Here is a 17,549-nt window from a genome sequence, read left to right on the forward strand (position 1 = left end):
ACAATCCTCGTAAATTTACGTCAATTTTACGAGGAACTTACGTGGAAAACTAAAGTCATCGTTATAAGGAATATGGAGTTTGGGGTTTGGAATATGGGGTTTGGGGTTTCGGGTTTCGGGTTTGGGGTTTAGAGGTTTCGGGGTTTGAGGTTTGGGGTTTGGGGTTTCAGGTTTGGGGTTTGGGGTTTGGGGTTTGGGGTTTGGGGTTTGGAGGTTTCGGATTTTAGGGATTTAAACATAATACTCGTTAATTCCACGTAAGCACAAATCGTCGTAAAGACCACGTATAAGAAATCGTCGTAAATTCCACGTAGGCAGAAATCGTCGTAAAGACCCCGTATAAGAAATCGTCGTAAATTCCACGTAGGCAGAAATCGTCGTAAATACCTCGTAGTGTAAAAACTAGAAAAAAAGGGAAAAGGATAAAAAATACCAGATTAACATGTTGCAAGACTTCCAGCAATTATAATACGTAAGTCTCGCCCACATGAATTCTAATATCTTATCATTTTCCTATTTTTTTCAAATATTTATAATTTGAATAGGATTTTACTCAGGAATGTGATTTCAGATAGGATGTGATTTGGGAGTTTGTGTGTGGTTTGAGAATGAGAGTTGTGGGTATATTTATAGGAAAGCAAGGCTCGTTAATTCCACGTAAGCAAAATCGTCGTTAATACCTTGTATATAAAAACACGGGCCTTTGCGATTCCTCGTAATTTCCTCGTATTGAAAAACACGGGCCTTTGTAACTGCTCGCTATTTCGTCGTAATTTTACGACGAATTTGCGACGATATGTACCTTGTATATAAAAACACGGGCCTTTGCGATTCCTCGTAATTTCCTCGTATTGAAAAACACGGGCCTTTGTAACTGCTCGCTATTTCGTCGTAATTTTACGACGAATTTGCGACGATATGTAATCTTATATATACCCCTGAGCGCTCACTCTTTCTTTCCTCTCTACTTCCTCTCCACCTCCTCTCCATTTCGTAGCAATGGTAAGTCTCTCTAATTCCTCTCTAATTTGGTTAGTTTAGGATAGATTAGGTGGTTAGTATAGGGAATTTAGATAGGTTTATGGATTTTATGTTATTTAGTGTTCATTAGGTGGATAATGTTGGGAAATATACTATTGATGTTAATTTTAAAAATTTAATTGGGCCTTGGGGATCACTGAGAGGGTGAGGAAGAAGTTTAACGCGAAGGCGAAAGTTCGCTTGTTGGACACGGTCTCCAACTGGAAGGGTGACTGGATCGTGAAGGGGTATGAGCGTGGCAAACCCGCTGAGCTCACCACGGATGTGTGGGATGGCCTCATCCGTTATTTGCGCCTTCCTGATTCCATTAGAATCGCCCAGGCTTGCTCTAACTCCCGTAACACGGTCGATGAGCACGGAAACGGGTCGATGCTTCACACTACGGGCCAAAAACCCCACGCCGGTGTCCGTTTGGAAATGGTAATTAAATATTTTATTAAATAAATTTTTTAATATATATATTTTTATTCTAACTTTCTTAACTGTTTTTTAGGCCAAAGAGACGAGACATCTCCCGTCTCTTATGGATCTCGTCTCTTTTGGAACTTTACGAGAGGACCCACAAGAACAAGGCGGGCGTATTTGTAGATGGCAAGTCCGAGCAAATCTACAACGACGTGGTTGCTCGGGTTGAAGACCGCCAGACTCAGCTGACCCAGCAGTCTACCGACGGATTACCCGTCACCTTATCCACACTTGAAGTGGATAAGATTTACGAGGAGGTAAATTTTCAAAAAATTTAATTTTTTATTATTCATTTAATATAACTTTAAATTTTTACTAACAATATTTATTTTTTGTTTTTAAGGTTGTCCCTAAAAAAAAGGACGGACGTTGGGGATTAGTTCCGTCAACGATGTTCCGAGAGCGGCATCGTTTTATGGTCAGCGACGGGATGATGAAGTCAATGAGCTGCGTAGAGAGTCCGCTCAGCTGCGTAACGAGTTGACCGCGACAAAATCTCGTATGGGTGGAGTCGAGGGTTTCTTGGACGTTATTGCGGCCACAAATCCGGAATGGGAGTCCATGTTGAGGAACATGCGACAACAACATCCCATTCAAGGCGAGTCATCCGACGTACATAACGAGGCGGATGTTACGAGGAGGAGTGATGAATTCTACCGGGCGATGAACGACCCTTAGTTTTTTTTTTGGTTGTTGTATTATATAAATTCAAAACTTATTTATATATAAAATATTTTCATATTGATTTATTTTTATTTTAAATTTTAATTTATTATTAAATTAAATAATTTTAATTATTTTTTAATTATATTTTTAAATTCTGTAAAAATAATAAAAACGAAGTAAATTCGTAGCTAATGTACGACCTCTTTACGTGGAAACCTTACGAGGAAATGACGAGAAACAATTAACGACTATTTTACGAGGAAACATTTGCGAGGAAATAACGAGGAAAAGTTTACGAGTATTTTACGAGGAAATCGTTTCGTGGTTGTTACGTGTATTTTGCGAGGAAACTCTTTCAAGGTATTTACGTGTAGGTTATGAGGAACTCATTTCGAGGTATTTACGAGGAATTGTAGCGACGTCCTTGCGTGGAATATTGACGTGGTCTTTACGACGAATCGCCCTACTTCGTCTTTACGACGAAATATATTCCTCGCTAAGTTACGACGAATTAGCGAGGAAATATGTGTTACGACGGACGAGTAACGAGCAAACGCGCTTCCTCGCTATTTCATCGTAAAGCCTCTTTTACGACGAAATAACGAAGAAAACCGCCCTCGTTAAGGTGATGTTTTCTTGCAGTGGTTTATGACTAATGTTAGAATCCAGATGGTCACCAATCGATGATCTAAAACATTTTTTAGCCTTTAAGATATAATGTTTATTTGGAATTAGACCACAAACAAATAAACATAACTTTTTACCCAAAATAAAAAAACACATCTTATTTATTATTAGTGTGGTTTAACTCTTCTATATTTTTCAACATACAGTAAGTGTGCTGTGTGCTCTATAGTGTTTAAAAACAGCTTATGGTGAGTTTAAGTTCGGTTTAAATATATCATAAGCTTCTGTTCAAATTTTCAAATGGACTTGGAAAAGGTGTTTGAAAAAAACATATAAACCTTTTATATTTTATTTAGAATGGTTAGACATCCTTTTCGTAAACCAGATGTCTCTTCATTGATCACTTCATGTATTAAAATTTATCTTAATATTTAAAGGAACACTAGCTTTTTATCCGCGAACCCGCGCGGATTTTTTCATGTTTTAAACATTTAAAAAATCTCATTAGCATAATTGTTTATATTCTTGTTATATATTCATAATTTTTTTTACCACTTTATGTCATGTTCAAGGTATTTAGTATCTATTTCGGTCTCTATGATTGTGTTTTTATTTTATTGTGTTTTAAATCATTCTACTTGGTAAAGTAATATTAATGTGTAAAATATAAAAGTTTAAAGTATATTTGTTTGTTTTATGAAACTATAATATTAATATTCGGATTTAAAGTTGATTATGCTCAGTAAAATTTTAGATTGATAATTTTTAAAACAAATACATTAGTAAGGAAAAAATAGAATATACTATCTTTACAGATACAATACGTGGGTTGTAAGTTTCTAAAACAGAATTTGATGATTGCGTTAATGGATTCCTTTTTTTGATATGGTGACTACGTAGAACTAGGAAAAAAAGTTAGGATGTTGTTTTGTTTTGGAATAAACAAAAATTTAGGAATCGTTTTTAGAATGGTCTTGTATTTTGGGATGAAAACAATAAAATTAGGTTGGATTTTGTAAGCATATAAAAATATAATTACATCTCTTTTATAATACTAACTTACATAAAATCATATAACAACTATCTCGCAAATTTGAATAATATTATACCGTGTGATTATCTAGAAAACGGTATTATAGGACATATTTTCTTGCCAATGATTAATGTATAAACGAATGTTGCTTCTTCGTTGTCAAAATTGAGAAGTTTATGTTACGTGGCAAATAACATAGCTTTTTAATTTGCAGAGGCAAGTGATATTACTATAAACCTATTTCTATGACATAGCTCATATTTAAACCTTTGTTTTAGAAATTATTTATAGATTATGTAAACATTTTATATTATTTATCACTTGACTTTGCAAACTGAGCTGCAGATCGCATACGAAAATATTTTGGATCGGAAAAATAGAAAAATTGTTTATGATCTGGACAACGAATATATAATAAGCCCAAAGGCCGAAACAATATAGCATAAGTCGAGAAAAACCCGTAAATATTGCGGTGTAGAAAACAGAATGTTTAGGTGAATTTTTGTACAAAACGAGTGTGAATCAAACAGTGGCATTTGATTGTAATTACCGAGAAAAACTCTGGGTTAAATTCAAAGTGTATTCCTGTTTTAATAGTTTAAATATGAAAAACTAAGCTTATTTTAAAACGTGTTTACACAGATATATATGAATTTCTAATATAATGTTTCTACGTCACATTACCTAACACAAGAACCCGATCACTTCTTTGTTCGGTTGGATTGTTATCTATATGTATAGTCATCTTTAAAAAAAAGTATATGTATAATCATTCTACAATATAAGTTATAACCAGTTAGACAATACTATACAAATAAACAGAATAATAATTAAACAATGAAAAATATTAACATTAAAATTGATTGATGCAGACTTCCATGTCTTTGTATACCTTGAAAAAATATTGCGCTTAGAACTTACGAAAGTTAATTATGGAAAGCGGAAGAAAACTCCCACTTGCAACACATTATAACTTCGTTTAATCTTATGCCATTTCACGGACCACAAATAGAACATTCCCATATATAGAGTTTTGTCTAATCACTTAGAATTGTAACTTAAACCGGAATCAGAATGAAAATCAAAACTGAAACCGAATGCTTAACCAATTAAGATCCAGACAAGTCGGTAGATCCTAAGTGCATGGCTCCTCCACACTCACCAACTACCACATTGTGCTTGATCTCTCTTTCTCTTACCTACCACCCCACTCCACTCTTGATTTCAACATTTGTCTTTTTGGGTTAACTTTCCGCTATATTTGTCTTGATTTACTTTTCTTTACTAATAACAATTAACATGATAATGGAAGTGTTTTAGTCATCTTTGTCTGTCCTAATAAAGGATATATACATGACCAAGCTGGATTCAAAAATATGATTGAGATATGATAATTCAAGCTATGCATATAGCTAGTACCGAAACTGATTCCAAACCTAAACTTAATACAAAAACAAAAGACAGAAACAACTTTCTGACCTATAAAAAACATAACGAGGTTAATAAGCTTCCGACTAGATGTTAAATTTCACTCTCCCACCAAACCCTTTACGGTCGAAATGACATGATTATATTGTTGTCATCATATTTGTTCCACATTTTAAAATATTATTTAGCTACTTTGTTCCACATATAACATGAGTGTTTATGAGTAGGCCGGCATGACATGATTCTCATCATCTATATAACTATCATGGACCCATGTATTCGTGATCGTAATATTTATGCTAACGAACAAAACTCTCTTTTGAATTAATTATTGGTTACTTTTTACTGAGCAGTTTTGTCTTCACATAAAACCAAGCTAAAACTTACTAGGTAAGTCGTTTATAAGCGTATGATACTATGATTGTGACCAAAAGAAAAGCTTGAAATTTATAGATAGCAATTAGTTTTGTCGGAGAATGATTTGTAAACAATATATAAATAGATGACATCGCATGGATGATCATTAACCTAAAACATCTATGATATATCCGCTTACGTCATGAAGAAACATAAGATCATTCCATACAAGAACATAGCAATAACTATCTTTACAAAACAATTAAGAGAGAGGTGAGAGAAAATTCTCTTTGTTCTCTCTTCCCCAAACTTCATCTTCTTGGGCGTTTTTTTTTTACTCTTTTCCGGTGGCTGGCGGTGAGCTTTTAACCGTCGGCCACCACCCCTAATCACTCCCCTTGATCTAATCTTCATCCCTGTTAAGCTATGGTCCCCTCACCTCCTCCTTACTCCTCCTTCTCTAGTCATCACCTGATTGCGGTCGGATCCGGTGACTAAATCGACGTCTGGGTGTGTCCCCAGTGTCCCCGGAGAGAGGGCGAGGTTGTGATTGTCCGGTTGCATACAGGAGGCGCCGTCGGCTTGGTAGATCTAGGGTTTTGTCTAGGCCTGGATCTGGGTCAGATCCGCCTCAGAGGCTTGCTGGAATGAAGTGCTTTGCTTCCCCCTCCGGTCTCCGCCTCCTCTGACTTTCCCCTGCCTCCTCCTTCGGTTGTTCATGTTAGAGCTTCCCCGTTTTTGTTTCTCCTGGTTCAAAATGATATGACGAGCATGAGGATCTCGTCGGGGACCTCTCCCTTATTTCAAGAGACAACAGCCATGGCTTCCTACGGTGATCGTTTGGCTCCCCTGCTTGCTATCGATGTCGTCTACTAGGGTTTTGAGGACAATCCGATGTGGTGATTCACTTGCATTTAGGCAGAGCCCTCTATCGCCTCTCGGACCGCCTGTTGTCGAGGAGCTTCATACTTCCTCTGCGCTTCATACCCTTGCATTCAAAGTTCCGACAGTCAGACATTGTGTTATCTCGTAGTCTTGCTGCATCCTTTGTGTCGCGTGGGTGGTTTTGGAGCCTGTTTGTACCGCCTACGCTTGACCGTAACTCGAGCCTCAGCGTAAGCAGCGTCACTTCGGGCCTGAACCTTTGTCAACTGTCGAGATAGCTAGGGGTTGGTTGGATGACGTCCTCCTCCAGCGAAAGGAAGGCGCTACCGTCGATGCCTGCTTGGAGCCACTTCGTTGAGTTCTCAACTGAGTCTTCTCTGGCTATTCTCTTGCTTCTTCGGTTTTGTTCCGGTTCAGCAAGAAGCGTTTTGGATAGGGTGCCTACATTGTTGTTTCTCTTGATCTTATTGCATTATTAACTTCAGCTCTCTCTTGTTAGAAGCTTAAATTTAATCTCTTAGTCTCTTAGGGGTTTTTTTAAACTCAAATTGGCTTTGTAAGCGAATTGTGGATGCAATTCATTTGTATCCAAAACTTTCATTTTGATTAATGATATTTACCATTTAGCAAAAAAAAAAAAAAACATAAGATGTCCATGAATTTTGTATCAGTGTCCACATTTGTCTGAATATAGGTTAAAACACGTAAACCGTTATTCATATGCAAGTTTAATCGTGGACTATTGTGCAAAGCATAAGGTTAATAAGTTTCCGGTTTCCACTACATCTAATTCACCGTTTCGCACATGCAAAGAAGTTTAAACTCAATATGGGAAAGATATATGTAAACATAGCAAAAATATTGTGGAATACTGTACAGAAGACCTCCAATATATATATAATATATATATAGTGAAGTGGTGTTAGATAATTCAAACGACATATGAACAATTTAACATTAAGTTTCGTGGAAATTATATGCCCGATCATCAGACAAGTCAAAGTGATTTTCCTGAAGCTAGTTGAGAGCTTTGTTTTATTATCAAAGAAAATTCACAGAAGTTGTCATAGTACACGAACAGATGGAGGTTGTACTTTGTTTCAACGCAAGAAATATCAACCTGAACTTATGTTCACACCTTAAGTTTGACATTTGTAAAATTTAACAACTTATTTTATCAACATGTAATTTAATAACTTAAAGGTTTAGAATCCGAAGCTTTTCTTGTTTAGTTGGTTAACATGGGAGTTCTAGAAGATAGCTTCGAATACTATTATAGTATTTTCGAATACTTCTTTTTTGTCATCAACTTATATAGACTCATACAGACTATTATAGTATTATTAAATGATCATACTACTATATGTTTTTTTCAACATTAATACTGCCATATGTTTGCTTACAAATTTACTAAATTACTGAGAATATGCATTTGAAACTATATAGTAAGAAGATGATGATGAAAGGAAATGGCACATATAATATGATTGGTACATGTGTTTGTTGGTCGTCTACTAATTATAAAAACTGTTTTAGTTCTTACCAAACATTTAAATTCAATCGAAATTATGATATTTGAGTTTTAAAATAATAATTCTAGTGATGAAAAAAAGAAAATTCTAGTTGTATATGTTTGCTTACAAATTTACTAAAATACTGAAAATATGCATTTTGTTATGAAATAACTTATAATTTATAGTATCGAGAAATTTAAATAAGAGTAGAATTTAATATCCGTAGGAAGCAAATAACACTACTATGAGTGAGAGAGTTTATTATAAGTAAGAAGAAGAAGATGTAATGGTTCTTTGATTATAAACTCTTGTTCTTGTTTTTGGTGTACAAAAGAGTGAGATGAGTGATGGTATTTATAGTGAACAACAATGCATAAAATATCAAAGATGGTGCTTGATTTGGTAAATGAGTGGGTGATCATAGTGCTTGATGAGTAGATGATCATAGTGCTTAAGTTGGTAAAGGGGTGGAGGATCATTTCAAAGTTTATCTTATAACACTCCCCCTTGATCATCCATCTTGTATTAAATTAAGTTTCGTAATACTCCCCTTGGGAACCGGTGTCACTCTCCGCTCTCGCTCAACGTCTTTGTTGCCTCGTTAAAAACCTTTCTAGGAAAACCCAATGGGAAAAACCATAGTTAGGTAAAAAGAGTACAACTACGTAAGCTCCCCCTCGATTGAGCAATCATAGATCCTTCTGATGACGCATTCCAATGTTATGGACATGTTTTCTGAATACCGAAGTAGAGAGTGATTTTGTGAAGAGGTCGGCTGCATTGTCGCATGATCGAACATATCTTACTTCAATCTCTTTATTCTTCTCGAGCTCTTGAGTATATGAGAAGAACTTCGGAGGTATATGTTTGGTTCTATCGCTTTTGATATATCCTTCCTTCGTTTGAGCAACACATGCCGCGTTATCTTCATATAGAATAGTTGGCCCCGTACTTTTGTCAATCCCACTACTTGAACAAATGTGTTGGCTTATAGATCTTAGCCATACACATTCTTTACTTGCTTCATGGAGTGCGATGATCTCAGCATGATTTGAAGAGGTAGCCACAAGCGTTTGTTTCTGAGAACGCCAAGATATAGCAGTGCCTCCGATAGTAAAAACATATCCTGTTTGCGATCGGGCTTTGTGTGGATCTGAAAGATATCCTGCATCTGCAAAACCAACCATTTGACCATTTGAATCCTTAGGGTAAAATAAGCCTAAATCAATAGTCCCTTGTAGGTAACGAAAGACATGTTTAATTCCATTCCAATGTCTTCGTGTTGGAGATGAGCTAAATCTTGCTAGAAGATTAACAGCGAATGATATATCAGGCCGTGTACAATTTGCAAGGTACATCAACGCTCCAATTGCACTTAGATATGGTACTTCCGGACCAAGTATCTCTTCTTTTTCCTCAGGTGGTCGAAATGGATCACTTTCAATGTTAAGTGATCTAACGACCATCGGGGTGCTAAGAGGAGTTGATTTATCCATGTTAAATCGTTTCAACACTCTTTTAGTGTATGTGGATTGATGCACAAATATACCATTTTGTGAATGTTCTATTTGTAGGCCAAGACAATACTGTGTCTGTCCAAGATCTTTCATCTCAAATTCTCCTTTGAGATAGTCTGATGCCTTTTGTATTTCTTTTTGAGTTCCAATAATATTTAGATCATCAACATATACCGCGATTATCACAAATCCGGATGTTGTTTTCTTGATGAAAACACATGGGCATATAGGATCATTCACATATCCTTCTTTTGTTAAATGTTCACTGAGACGATTGTACCACATACGTCCAGATTGTTTTAACCCATATAATGATCTTTGCAATTTTATTGCACATAACTCTTTAGGTTTGGAACTTAATGCTTCTGGCATTTTAAATCCATCAGGGATTTTCATGTAGATATCAGTATCTAATGATCCGTATAGATAAGCTGTAACAACATCCATGAGACGCATCTCAAGATTTTTATCAGCGGCTAGACTCATCAGGAATCTAAATGTGATCGCATCCATTACAGGAGAATATGTTTCCTCATAATCAATACCAGGTCTTTGAGAAAATCCTTGGGCTACAAGGCGAGCTTTATACCTTGTAATCTCATTTTTCTCATTTCGTTTTCGAACGAAAATCCATCTGTACCCAACTGGTCTCACATCTTCAGGTGTGAGTACAATAGATCCAAACACTTTTCGTTTGTTAAGCGAATCAAGTTCGATTTGTATTGCTTCTTTCCATTTATTCCAATCATGTCTCTTTTGACATTCATATATGGATTTCGGTTCTGGATCATCGGTATCTTCATTTACCTCACCTGACACGATATATGAGAAAGCATCATCAAGATCATTTTGTTCATTTCTATTCCATATCCTTTTATTATGGATGTAATTAATAGAAATCTCATGATTATCTTTCGATTCATGATGCTCTGATTCATCAGAGTCCTTATCATTTATTTCTCCCAAAATATTTTCTGCTATTTTGGGTGCATCATATATTTCAGCTTTCTTCTGTTTCCTAGGATTCTTATCCTTAGAACCAGCAGGTCTACCACGCTTCAGGCGTGTTTTTGGCTCTCGTGTGTCATCCTCCTTTTCTTGTTCATTTGGCATTTTGATACGAGCAGGAGCATTTGCAGCTGGTATATGAGATTTAGTTACCGTCTTGGTATCTGCAAATGCATCAGGTAGCTGGTTAGCTATACTCTGTAAATGCATAATTCGCCGAACTTCTAGTTCTGACTCTTTAGTAGGAGGATCAAGATATAACAATGATGGTACACTCCATTTTATATCACTTCCAACATTTTTGTTTTCTCCCCCTAGAACTGGGAATACATTTTCGTCAAAATGACAATCAGCAAAACGTGCTGTAAATACGTCACCAGTCTGTGGTTCTAGGTATCTTATAATTGATGGAGAATCACAACCAACATATATTCCCAACCTTCTTTGTGGTCCCATCTTTGTTCGTTGTGGTGGTGCTACAGGCACATATACCGCACAACCAAAGATTCTAAAGTGGGAAATGTTTGGTTCTCGACCAAACGCTAACTGAAGTGGGGAATACTTATGGTATGCACTCGGTCTGATCCGAATGAGTGCTTCTGCATGCAAAATGGCATGTCCCCATACAGAGGTTGGAAGTTTTGATCTCATGATCAATGGTCTTGCAATCAATTGCAGACGCTTAATTAAAGATTCAGCCAAACCATTTTGCGTATGAACATGAGCAACCGAATGTTCAACTTCAATTCCCATTACCATACAATAGTCATTGAATGCTTGGGATGTGAATTCACCAGCGTTGTCTAGTCTAACTCTTTTAATAGTATAATCAGGAAACTGTGCTCGCAGTTTGATTATCTGAGTTAGAAATCTCGCAAATGCCACATTTCGAGATGATAATAGACAAATGTGTGACCATCTACTGGATGCGTCAATTAATACCATAAAATAGTGGAATGGTCCACATGGTGGATGTATCGGTCCACATATATCACCTTGAATTCTTTCAAGGAACTTTGGTGATTCTTTCTCGATTTTGGTTGGCGATGGCCTTACGATCAATTTTCCTAGAGAACATGCAACACATGTCATTTTATTCCCTTGAGAAATCTCCTGGATTTTCAGTGAATGACCATGTGAGCTCTCTATGATTCTACGCATCATTGTACTGCCTGGATGGCCAAGGCGATCATGCCATAACGTGAACTCTTCTGGGTTCCGTTTTACTACAAGATTTGATTCGATCTCATCGATATAAGTATGATGTAATCCCGAAGGAAGTTCTGGAAACTTTTCCAATATGTGTTTTCTGCCACATTTTTCAGAAATTACATACATGTATTTCTTTCCATCCTCAGTTGCAGACTGAGTATCATATCCGTGAAGATATATGTCTTTAAAACTCAACAAATTCCTTTTAGAACTCGGAGAATATAAAGCATTATTTATGGAAAATTTTGTTCCATTCGGCAAAGTAAAGTTTGCTTTACCAGTTCCTTCAATCACGTCTGCAGGACCTGATATTGTATTGACGACAATTCTTGTCGGTTTTATATCAGAGAAATATCTCTTTTGTCTCAGAATAGTGTGCGTTGTTCCACTATCTGGTATGCATATTTCACGAATCCGTTTCTTGGATTTTGCTCCATTAGTATTTTGATCCATTTCTGAAATTATCATAAACATTAAATAAAAGTGAAACGTGAAATTTATTCATTGATTATATAAAGAAAACACACAATAATTATACATATATTTTTGTTAAAACAACATTATTCTTTGAAAAACATAATTATTATATATTAGAAATGAGGACTATTCAGCAGTCTTATTAGAAACATTTCCGTACTCTTCAAGAGTATTCTAGTCCAGCTCATTTGCGAAATCAGAGGATTCAAGGTATGAGGTCCCTTCAACGTTTTTCGTGAGGTTCATCTCTTTAGCCTTTCCTTTTATGGATTCTTGATATAACTTGCACAAATGTGGGGGAGTACGACATGTACGGGACCAATGTCCTTTACATCCACATTTGTAACATTTCCACTCTTCAAGAGCGTGAGGGAGATTGATTTCCTTCTGATGATCAAATCTGTCTTTCAAGGCTTGCCATAATACGGCTGGATCCTCAACGTCTCCATAGTCGTGAGTTAGATTCTCATCTAAATGCTTCTTCAGGAAGATTATCGCTTCGGCTATATGCTCGGGTGGCGATTTGTTACCGACTATTATCGCTTCGGTTATATTTTTTTTTTTATTACAAGATAAGGTTTCACATTTGTGACCCATCTGACATAATTTTCGCCGGTTTTTTCAGAGCCGGGAACTGGAGTTTCTCGACGTTTGCCATTTGTAAAACGCAAAATAATAATTTTATTAGAACTTCATAATTTAAAAACCGTTTACATTAACCATACAAGCAATTACAAGGAGAAGCGATGTAAATAAAATTAAACCGATAATCATCTTAAATTCACTCGGAGTAAATTCTCCATCGAATAAACCATAAATAGAAACACAAATAAAAATGGCACATAAAAACAAAAGTGCGCGAATCATCTTTCTTGAAAAATCGGAGGAGAGCGATTTGAAATTTTTGAGAGAAGATGAGATGTTTTGGATGATGAAATGAAGTGAAAATGAGTTGTATTTATAGATGAAAATTACTGTTCATGACCGTTGGAGAAAGGGGAAAGTTTTTAAAAAATTTTCTTTGTGACCGTTGGGTTAAATCGAGTGCACCAAAAATTAGTCTGAAAATATCGTATTAAACGGTCAATCAAATCTATAAAATTTCATAAAAGTGAAAAATTATGACAATGAAATATTTATGTTATATGACAACAAATCATGCGACGGCTCAGCCGATCAATGCAGAATAATAAATAAATTATACGGCGGCTCGGCCGACCAATTAATAATAAACATAATATAAGGCGGCTCAGCCGACCAATAAATAATAAACAAGATATAAGGCGGCTCGGCCGACCAATAAATAATAAACAGGATATAAGGCGGCTCGGCCGACCAATAAATAATAAACAGGATATAAGGCGGCTCGGCCGACCAATAAATAATAAACAGGATATAAGGCGGCTCGGCCGACCAATAAATAATAAACAGGATATAAGGCGGCTCGGCCGACCAATAAATAAATTAAATTACTAGTAAATAATATAGGCGGTATTCCGGCCATTATAACATGATATAAATAATAGTAGAGGCGGTATACCGACCATTATAACAGGGTATAAATGATACAAATAAATTTTACCGAATCGCAGAGTGATCGTGCTGATAACGTGTTATGAAATAACTTATAATTTATAGTATCGAGAAATTTAAATAAGAGTAGAATTTAATACCCGTAGGAAGCAAATAACACTACTATGAGTGAGAGAGTTTATTATAAGTAAGAAGAAGAAGATGTAATGGTTCTTTGATTATAAACTCTTGTTCTTGTTTTTGGTGTACAAAAGAGTGAGATGAGTGATGGTATTTATAGTGAACAACAATGCATAAAATATCAAAGATGGTGTTTGATTTGGTAAATGAGTGGGTGATCATAGTGCTTGATGAGTAGATGATCATAGTGCTTAAGTTGGTAAAGGGGTGGAGGATCATTTCAAAGTTTATCTTATAACACATTTGAAACTATATATTATATACTAAGACTCTTTTTTTTTGAACATTGTATATACTAAGACTCAGCACATAATATAATAGTGTACGTGTGCTTGTTAGTCGTCTACTAATTATATAAAAAAAAATTAGTTTTTTACCAAACATTAAAATTCAATCGAAAATATGGTATTTTAGTTGACAAAATAAAATGGTAAGTAATTTAAGAAATTTTTTCCACTTGACATAAAAAGTTCTTCATTTGATTTTGATCATCAGAGCCCAACTACAAACCGGTCTTGGTTTCAAAAGTAGCTTAATACAACAAATAGGAGAAATAAAATAAGATTTATTCTCCTACTTTTATATGCAAAACGAGCTCTAAATTTCTACTTTGATTTCCAGTATCGTTACACATAAAATACGATATTATCTTTATCAATATGTTGTTATTATAATTTGGACAAATATACGGTCATGCGTCTTCGCTAGGCAACGTGGACCACGGCGTCATATCCATTGGGTAACTTCCCAGCACCCTCAGGAATGACGTGTACTCTTGTACCTCCGCTAGCGCGTTTTGCGCACGCGCCTCCGCCATCGACGCCTCGAAATCGACGTAGAATGTGTACTCGAAGTGTTTCTTTGTTCCCACGCTTCCGTCGTCGACGACTCTGAGCGGGCAGTTGTGGTGCGGCCGCGATTCGATTTTCGTCAGACTGATGTTCCGAAACGCAAACGCGGAGAGCACTTTGAAGAGGACGCTGGTTCCCTGGTGCTCCTGAGCGGCGAAGACGATGCTGGTTTTGAAGGGACGATCCGTGCGAGGGATGATCGGATCACGCGCGAGCATCAGGAAGCGCGTGACGTTCCCCGCGTCGTCTTGGATCCCGTCGGCGAGAATCTGGAGCCCGTAGAGCTCCGCTGCTCTCGCGCTGGCCACGGCCGCCATGTCGTGGAGGTTGTTCGATGCGATGTACTCCGCCGCCGCGGCCGTGTCATGAAACGCCTCGATCGCGGCTCTGGGAGTGAGTTTGTTGAGCGATCCTTCGGTTTGAGCCAGAGCCTGGGGATGCGAAATCACGCGCGTGATGCAGTCTGGACGGACTCCGGGGAGAGCGAGGAGGCAGTGGTGGACCGGGATCTGAACCTCGCCGACGATGTGGAGACGGTGACGGAGGAGGAGATCGTAGTTTCTATGAATCGAACCTCCGAGAGAATTCTCCACCGGGAGGACGGCACGATCGGCGATCCAGAGCTCCACCGCCTGAAACGCGACGTCGAATTGGTCACACGGAATAGCTTCAGAGTTAGGGTAAGCTTTTCCGGCGGCAGCTTCGGAGTACGCGCCGGGAACTCCCTGGTACGCTACGCGGAGGGTGGATCCATGAGACGGCGCCGGCGAGAGATCTGTATTCGTCAACGGTTGAACCAATCCAGGCTTTCCGTTCTTCGTGTCTGACGGAACGAGGCTGAGATTAACGGAGCCGTTACTGTGTCCGTTAACGGCGGCTACTTGATCAGCTAAACCAGTGATTGAGCTGGAGTTCTCAGCGGAAGCTACTTTGCTGGCTAAGATAGCGCATGAGCTCTGCCAATCAGCTCGGCTCGAGCCAATACCATTAGGGAAGCTAAACGATTCAGACTTGTAACTACAAAGAACAGACACGCGCTTTCCATTTAGGTGACAATAACGCGCGTTTTTAGCCGTTAGATTCGTTTGGATTAGGGATTTGAGATCACACGAGAACGCAGGCGAAACAGTTTGCATGATTTGAGTGGGGAAAATAAAATGCTACTGCTTTTATTGTTGATAAGAAAGAACAAATAAAATGACTGCGTATTTGAAGTGGGTACAAGCTTGGAGTTCTATTGTTGATAAGAGAACTTGCAAGCTGAGAGGCAGAGGTGGGAGACGGAGGAGATTATATAGTAAGTGGGAGAGTAGGAGATGGATTTTTCCAAAAGAAAGTCTTAACGTGTCTTTCAGGGCTATTCCGTCAGATCCTCCACCTACCACATTCATTTGTTTTTCCTCCACTATTTGTTTATATTATAAAATTTTATGAGTTAATTAGATGTGTAAATATGTCTTTCATTTTTGTTAGGAAAGTATGGTGAGTAACCACCCGGTACGTGTTAACCAGTGGCGGCCTCCAACTAATGGTTGCTGCTAACTATGAGTAAAGATCATTCATAATGGGTTACACACGTACATACGTGCTAGTTTTATACTGGTGGTTAATGCTAATGTCTTTCTAGATTTTGTTATGTTTTTCAAGTTTCCTTTTTAGTTGAATTTTTATCCTTAACAAGATTACTATCGTGTATTAGAGCACCATTATCCCTAGAGACTCATTAGAATCTCTTAAACACTTGTTTAATAATAAACTAGTGGTATTCCGGCGCTACGCGCCGGGTTCGTATGTTTTATTCTGTAATGAGTTGTTTTTGACATTTTTATTCTCTAGTGGGTTCAAAATTTTTTTTGATTCGTTTAATTGTGGTTAATGATTGTAATGTTTTTATTCAAATCTTCTTACCGAATATTAGTTGAAATCACATTGGCTTTTGATAAATAATCTAGCATAATTTAACTTCCATATTTTTTAAGTATGAACCGGGAAAAGGTATAAGCATATTTTACTAAATAATTTTATAATAGTTTTAATTTATATTTTACCTAAGCTCGAACTGAAATTCACTTAACCCCTAAGTTGCACGGAAGCTTCATCAGACAATCACTTCTCGCTTCGGAATCATAATCGAAACCTTATGGAAACTTACGAAATCGCGCTTCCAAAATGCTTCAAAAATATCCTATTCGAAAACACTTTGGAAGCTTACGATTCCATGTTGGAATCACGCTTTCATTCAAAAACACACAAAGCTATAATTTAATAGAAAATACAAATAATATTTTCATATAAGATTTAAAATTTAATACTAATGAAACAGAGAGAATGTAAATATACAAATATTAAAACTAATATTATAAATTATCTTTATGCATTGAAGTTTTTATTAGAGATATAACATATATATTCAAATATATTGTGTCAATTATTTATGAAATATTAAAATAGTTAATATAATAACTTTTTTAAAATTAATTTATGTGTTTTTTTGCTGTTTAAATATGAAATCATTTAAAATTATTATAAATGAATGATTTTTTTTATTTTTAGTTTCAATCATATAATTTTAGTTATAAATCTTATAAAATGTACTTATATTTTAATATATATATATATACTCTTCCAAGACATATCCGTTTCCGTTTCCGTGTACCCGCTTTTTTTTCATGTAACATAGCTTAACCCTAAAACACACTGGCTCCCGATATATATAAACAAATATAACATATGTTTGGTACAAACCTAAATTATT

At 36.6% G+C, this 17,549-nt stretch overlaps 1 protein-coding gene across 1 annotated transcript; it reads right to left on the reverse strand.

Moving 5' to 3' along the window:
• Nucleotides 1–14,400: 14,400 nt before the first annotated feature.
• LOC106427864 (arogenate dehydratase 5, chloroplastic) lies at nucleotides 14,401–16,626 on the reverse strand. The gene has a single exon (XM_013868583.3). The coding sequence runs from the start codon at nucleotides 15,928–15,930 to the stop codon at nucleotides 14,635–14,637; it is 1,296 nt and encodes a 431-aa protein (XP_013724037.2). The 5' UTR covers nucleotides 15,931–16,626; the 3' UTR covers nucleotides 14,401–14,634.
• Between the last annotated feature and the right edge of the window lie 923 nt (nucleotides 16,627–17,549).

This window comes from Brassica napus, chromosome C9, assembly GCF_020379485.1.
Source record: "Brassica napus cultivar Da-Ae chromosome C9, Da-Ae, whole genome shotgun sequence".
Lineage (NCBI taxonomy): Eukaryota > Viridiplantae > Streptophyta > Magnoliopsida > Brassicales > Brassicaceae > Brassica > Brassica napus.

What these genes read in the sequence shown, in the direction of transcription:
- LOC106427864 (XM_013868583.3), bottom strand. Translation starts at nt 15,930, where the DNA reads ATGCAAACTGTTTCGCCTGCGTTCTCGTGTGATCTCAAATCCCTAATC.